General features: G+C 32.6%; 1 protein-coding gene across 1 annotated transcript in view; it reads left to right on the top strand.

Annotated features, from left to right (window-relative positions):
• Positions 1–6,354, top strand: part of LOC111677670 (putative uncharacterized protein DDB_G0277255) — a 9,907-nt gene extending 3,553 nt beyond the window's left edge. Inside the window, exons 2-5 of the mRNA XM_023438835.2 lie at positions 438–755; positions 1,017–1,670; positions 5,998–6,138; positions 6,196–6,354. Coding sequence (XP_023294603.2) covers positions 438–755; positions 1,017–1,670; positions 5,998–6,138; positions 6,196–6,270 — 1,188 coding nt within the window. The 3' untranslated portion in view covers positions 6,271–6,354. The remainder of the gene's footprint in view (positions 1–437; positions 756–1,016; positions 1,671–5,997; positions 6,139–6,195) is intronic.
• The last annotated feature ends 451 nt before the right edge of the window (positions 6,355–6,805 follow it).

Here is a 6,805-nt window from a genome sequence, read left to right as displayed (position 1 = left end):
TTCTAGTTCAGTTCTAGTTCAGTTCTAGTTCAGTTCTAGTTCAGTTCTAGTTCAGTTCTAGTTCAGTTCTAGTTCAGTTCTAATTCAGTTCTAGTTCAGTTCCAGTTCTAGTTCTATTCTAGTTTTATTCTAGTTCAGTTCTAGTTCAGTTTTAGTTCAGTTTTAGTTCAGTTCTAGTTCAGTTTTAGTTCAGTTCCAGTTTAAATCTAGTTCCGTTCTAATTCAGTTCTAGTTCAGTTTTAGTTTAGTTCCAGTTCAAATCTAGTTCCGTTCTAATTCAGTTTTAGTTCAGTTCTAGTTCAGTTTTAGTTCTGTTCCAGTTCAAATTTAGTTCCATTCTAGTTCTAGTTCTAACTTGACAAACTACCCTCGTATTCCATTTATTAAACTACACATTTTTAAATAAATGTTAAATAAACCACTAGTAAACGACATAGACATATAGAACTAATAATAAAACTATTATTATTTCTCTTGCAGGACGTGCTGCTGGTGTTTTATATGCTGGAGCCCAAGCAACACCAGATGTTGGCGCCGGAGCCGTATTGGGTGGAGATACATCTCAAGGTGGTTTTAGTGGTTCTCAAGCATATGCCAATGGTAAGGTTTCCAGTCGTACACGAACCATTGTGGCCGGAAATACACAAAAAGTCCATGAAGGTGAACAACCACAGTTGCCGCCACAGCCTGTAACAGAAAATGTCAATGCCATACAAAAGATACGACCACCCAAGAAATATTATTCATCAGAAACGGTAAGAGTGTGTGAAAGGAAATGGAATTGATTTTTCATCTTCTATTGAATTTATTGTTTTTAAACAGGATGTTAAGGACATTTCAAATCTTCCACTTAATTCATAAGTTTACGGGGGGTTTAAAAGCCATCACGCAGGGGGAAGAGCGATGGGTTGAAATTAAAAATAGTCAAACTTTTTATTATTTTTGTAAAGCATTCATATATCATCTACATTTTTGAAAAATTCTTACTTATTTCTTTTTTCCACAACATATTCTAGTATAATTTTGTAAATAGTGACGGAAATAGTTTTAATAATGGTATTGAATATGAGAAACCAGCTGCAGCATCAATTGTTTTCACAAAAACCATAAACAAAACCACATTTGCAACACCTTCCTTACATGCCATTAATGACAAATATAATATTGCACCATTGCAAACAGCATCATTAAATATAGATGCCAGCGATAGTAATAAAGACAATGCAACTCCATTAGTAACAACATCAGCATCGACATTATCACCATTATCATCGTCATCAACATCATCATCTGCATTATCAGCAACACCAACAATCAACATTCATTCATCCGTTTCATCAAGCCATCATTCGTTAAATGGAGACAATACAAGTGGAAATATTGCTCAAGGTGTTAATAGTAATGATGCAACTGCCATAATTATAACAAAATTACTCAATAGACAACCTAATCCTCATTACAAACATCGTCGTAATCATCATCATACTAAGCGTATTAATTTAAACCGACAACGTCAACGTTCTAAAACGTTTGTTAAAGTTGTGGAACAGCAGCAGCAACAACAACAACCAGCATTAGAACATCAGCAACATTATAGTTCTACGGAAGAGTTATTTCCTATAGAAACACAACATAAACAACAAAATAATCCACAAATTTACCAACAACAGGTAGAAGAAAAATAAACGTATTTAAATAAAATTATAGAGGGCCTAACGGAAGTATGAAGTAACAAAAAACATAAATTTAAATTATTTTTACAACAATAAATATTCTGGTTTTATGGTATTATTTCTACGGAACACACACACACAAACACACTCAAAAATACGTTATCTCCTGGATTATGTTTATAAAAAGCACTTAATATTTGTATAGAAAGAAAATTTGACAAAATGGAACTGGTCCATTTTTTGTAATATACATATTAGGGCTCAGAATCATTTTCACCTGGCCCCATACAACTGTATGATGAAGTCTATTGAAAAAAATTAACATCGGTTCATTATTTCACCTAGCCCCCATACAACTAAACCCCCCAATAGAGCTTGTAAACCTTGTAATCAAACTACATTGATTTTTTAATTTTTGAGATAATGCTATGAAATTTGACACATGATCTTTTATGGCACTGTAGACGAAACCTATTGAAAATAGTTAACATCGGTCCATTATTTGGGCTTTTAAGTTCATAATTACGTTTAATATACTCGTATCTAGACAAAAAGCTGCAAAACCAAGTTCTATACTAGCCGTGATGACCCTGATGAACTTTATAATTATAGGGCATCATTTGACCCTAGCCCCTATAAAAAGCCCCCATTGACTTCTCTTAGAGTTTTCGACTTTTTTTCCTATTATTTAAAATTTTCGACTATTTATGACTTTTTTCTAATATTTTCGAATTTTTCCTCTTTTTTGGACCTTTTCCGACTTTTATTTCCTAAGTCGACTTTTCGACTCTTTTTAAGTCGATAGTCGAGTTATCGACTTTTTTGGAACAAAATAGTCGACTACGACTTTTTTCGACAAAAAGTCGATTGTTCGATTATTCGAAAGTCGATTTATAGAAACCTAATACATATATGTATAAAAGATCTTGAATAGAAGCACGATATAAACTCCTTAATGGAGTTTGTTCCCTCTCCTATACATAAAGCATGCAAAAGGGAATAAACTCCCTAGAAATTACTGTTCATAATTGTGCCGAATTCTTGGGGACTGAGGTCTATAGAAGATCTGCAAACTTTAGGAGATTTGATTAAATATTTGAAAGCAATAAGTTCTTTCAAGTTTGATAATTGGGTATTTTTTAAACCGAAAGTTTTAATCGCTCGACCAATTGACATTTCTCGAAATTAATTTAATAAATCGATGAATGCTGTAGCCATATGGCATCTAACGCTATTACATTAAAACAATATCCCATCCGGGCACTTGACATTCATATATCCAATCAAAAAATCTTCAATGAAATGAAGTCTGTAAGATCTGTTGTGGATCGTTTTCACAATATTTATAGATCGGTCCCATTATACATATATAGGCTGCAAAACGCACACTTGGGTCCTGTTGGTTCCAATACATATAATATATCTAAAGTGGTTGGAAACTAACGTCAAATGTAGACCAATTTCCAGTAAAGTTTACATTCATACTATGAAGAAATTTCCATTCAAAGGGAACGTTCTAAGACCCATAAATGACATGCTTTTATTTCGGAAACGGTCATCTTTTAATCAAGTCAGAAAATGATTCATTCCAAAACAATTTTGTCAATCATTTGTTAAATTTCACACTTTTTCTTATTGTTACCAAAGTCTTTGATCGGAATGGAAATGTCAACTATGGTCCAGCCACCATTCGATTCTGAATCAGTTGATTAATTACATTCGCCCATGTAAACCTTGCATGGGCGTAGTACTATACCAAGCACAAAGTCTTTTGAAAATTTATTTATTTATTTTCACCTTGGTTATTAATTATCAATATTTTTTTCATTATTACTAATAAAATTTTACAACGACCTCTTGAGAAAAAAAAATCACTTGCTTTATATGATTATTAAAACTTTTATTTATAGTTCATAAATAGTTTCATAACTTAAGTCATTAGTAGGAAAATTTTTAATACTCTTAATCATTTAATTAACTCAAAGAATATATGTATTTACGAGGGGTCTTCAAACGTATGTCTAACAGAAAAGAATGAAAAACATCTGCAGCAACTACAACTATACATTAAATGCACTTAAATAGCATGTGAACACTTGATGTGGTAAAATAATGGAAAAACATTTAGGGTGAAGGATGAATGAAAAGGCCATAATGGAATAGACCACAGCAAATTGTATGAATTTGTGTTACCAGATGTATTCGATATATAAATACGGTTATTAGATATTAAACTAATATTAGTTTTGTGAATTTGATTAATATCGGTCCATTATTTCGCCTAGCCTCCATTCACCTGAACTCCCGAATAGGGCTTGTAAACCTTGTAATCAAACTGCTCTGGTTAGACCTCTTATTCAATTCATCCAAAGCCAAGCCAAAAAATGAATTATAAACACCAGTTTATAGTCCTGGCAGACTGGTTTGTCCTTTTTACCCCGGTATTGCAATGCACCATGATGTGACACTCATCATGGAAACATGCCCCAGGGGGTATGTTCCCAGTCGTTCCGCGCAGTATGCGATAGCTGTGAGATGTTCTAACACAGTTTTTATACCCTACACCACATTGTAGGGAAAGTATATTAAGTTTGTGCTGTTGTTTGTAACGCACAATAATATTGGTCCTATACCCAACTTTAAGTATACCAATCGGCTCAGAATCATTTTCTGAGTCGATTTAGGCATGTCCGCCCGTCTATCTATCCATGAAATTTGGTATATGACGTTATAATGTCCCAAGGAGGGAACCTATTGAAAATGGTTAAGATCGGTCCATTATTTCACCCAGCCCCCATACAACTGCACCCCAGAATAGGGATTGTAAACCTTGTAATCAAACTAAAGGTCGCAATTTTGGAGATAATTTAATAAAATTGGGGAAGTGATCTTCTATGGTACCGTAGACGAAGCCTATTTAAAATGGTTAACATCGGTCCATTTTTTTCATCTAGCCCCCATACAATTATGTTTATTATACTCACATCACGATAAAAGTCTGCAAAACCAAGTTCTATACTAGACTTGATGACCCTCACGAATTCTAAATTATAGGGCCTCATATGACCCTAGACCCTATGAACTCACGCTTTTTATAAAAAGTCGGTGTAAATATAATAGTGTATTAAATATACTACCAATAGTGAAAACCGCTAATATTTTGGTGAAAATAAATTCCCCTAGATCCTTCTATATAAATATATTCAAGATTCTACAAGCTTAACTTTGATGTGATCGAGTATTTGTAAGCTCTTTTAATAACCGTAAACTATCTTCGGAATTTTGATATGCAAAAAAATACAAAAAATCTAACTTTTTTTTCTAATTCTCTTAATAATAAATTATTTTAGATCTCATAATCCTCTAATACTGATATATTTTCTCAATTCGTAAAAGTAAGACTAATTTATTATCAACAAATTTCTAAAACTGTATTTTATGGTTGCACTTGTGTTTTAGATTTAAAGTTTTGTATATATTTGGTTTAAAAACACACATACACACTCTCATTTATACATATATAGATACCCAGCAGTTCGACGGAACAGTCCCGAACTGACCACTTAACCTATCACTTGTGGTGGCCCCTAGCCACCTGACTACCCAGGTGACCGACTATTTTAACATGGGCTTGTCCTACGAGGAAGTCAATCGTCACTGTACACCCTACAAAGAGACAGTAAAGAGACGATTGCCTCCGCTCTCGCTTACAAAGGGGACACTAAAGTGACGACTGTCTTTCGGAAGTACAAAAAAATTTGAGAGTTCAATCTCTAGTTTACTTGAGGACAGTAAAAAGACGACTGTCTCCGCTCCCGCTTACAAAAAGGACACTAAAGTGACGACTGTCTTCATTCTCGATTACAAAGGGTACATTCGTGACGAATGACCTAAACCATACCAATTACAATCATCCAGATGGTTAACTATTAGTGGAAATTACTGTCTTTTTCTTATGCATTGACTCTTTGTCGAACTGCTGGGTACATAATACATTCACACACAGTCACTTGGACAAAACTGCTGGACTTTGGTAAAATTATATGGTTTTGTCATTTTATGGTAAATGTGCTTATGGTACAATGTACAAAAATATCTGTATCTATTAGAATACATTAGCAGCAAATTTATAAAGATAAAAATATAATTGTGGTTTTATTTAAATAATAAATACAAAATGTTTTTGGCATGTTATACATACAAACAAACATATAATTCTAAATATTTTATCAACATTTACAAGCAACAAAAAAATATTAGATACAAATTTATTAAATTAAATATTTATGTATATGTCTGTATTTATTTTCTATTTAAATTTTAGCAACAACCTGTCAGACGTCAATTGATAGCACCACCACCAGCTCCTCATAATGTACCAGCACCACCCTGTGATAGTACCAAATACGATTGTAAAAATGTTCACAGAGAAGTACGTTCGGATGTAGTACAAAGTGCTTTACAGGTTAGTTGAAAATTGTTGTTGTATTTTCATCCAACTTATTTACAATACTTGTTACAGATTCCCATTGGTATTTTACAATCTCTACAAAATAGTTTGGGCAATTTTGGAGCTGCTCCCAGAAACAACTATTAATAAGATATTTTTATATATGATGGACCTTAAAAATTACTCAATATATTTAATAAACGATATATCTTTATAAATTTAGCAAGATAATAGGTTGGAGTTTTTTTATAATCAATAAAAATTATTTGTTTTGTATAACAGAAATATATATTTAAGCTTAATATGTACTACGATTCTTTTTTATATATAATTCAAAATAAATAATAAAAAATTAAAAAAAAAACATATTTTTATTGTATCTGGAATAGCTTAACTTAGCAAAAAAAGGGGACTTATGAATATTTCCGGAATAGTATTGATAACACAAAAGGCTTCGGATTTGACATACTACTTCGTGTTCACATTAGGCACACCAACTAACTAATATTGTTCACTGAAGGTATTATTTTTCAATTTTGAGAGACTCATTTTCCTAGACGTAATTCCCAAGAAATCAGTGTTAGTGAAGAATGTTATTAACGAAATAACGGCACTGCTATGATACTTGGATCTAAGTTTGACAAATGCCTAACATTTGTCTGAATCCGCCACTTTTTAGATG

This window comes from Lucilia cuprina, chromosome 6, assembly GCF_022045245.1.
Source record: "Lucilia cuprina isolate Lc7/37 chromosome 6, ASM2204524v1, whole genome shotgun sequence".
Lineage (NCBI taxonomy): Eukaryota > Metazoa > Arthropoda > Insecta > Diptera > Calliphoridae > Lucilia > Lucilia cuprina.
Note: the sequence above shows the minus strand (reverse complement) of the source record. Positions and strands in the feature narration are given on the sequence as shown.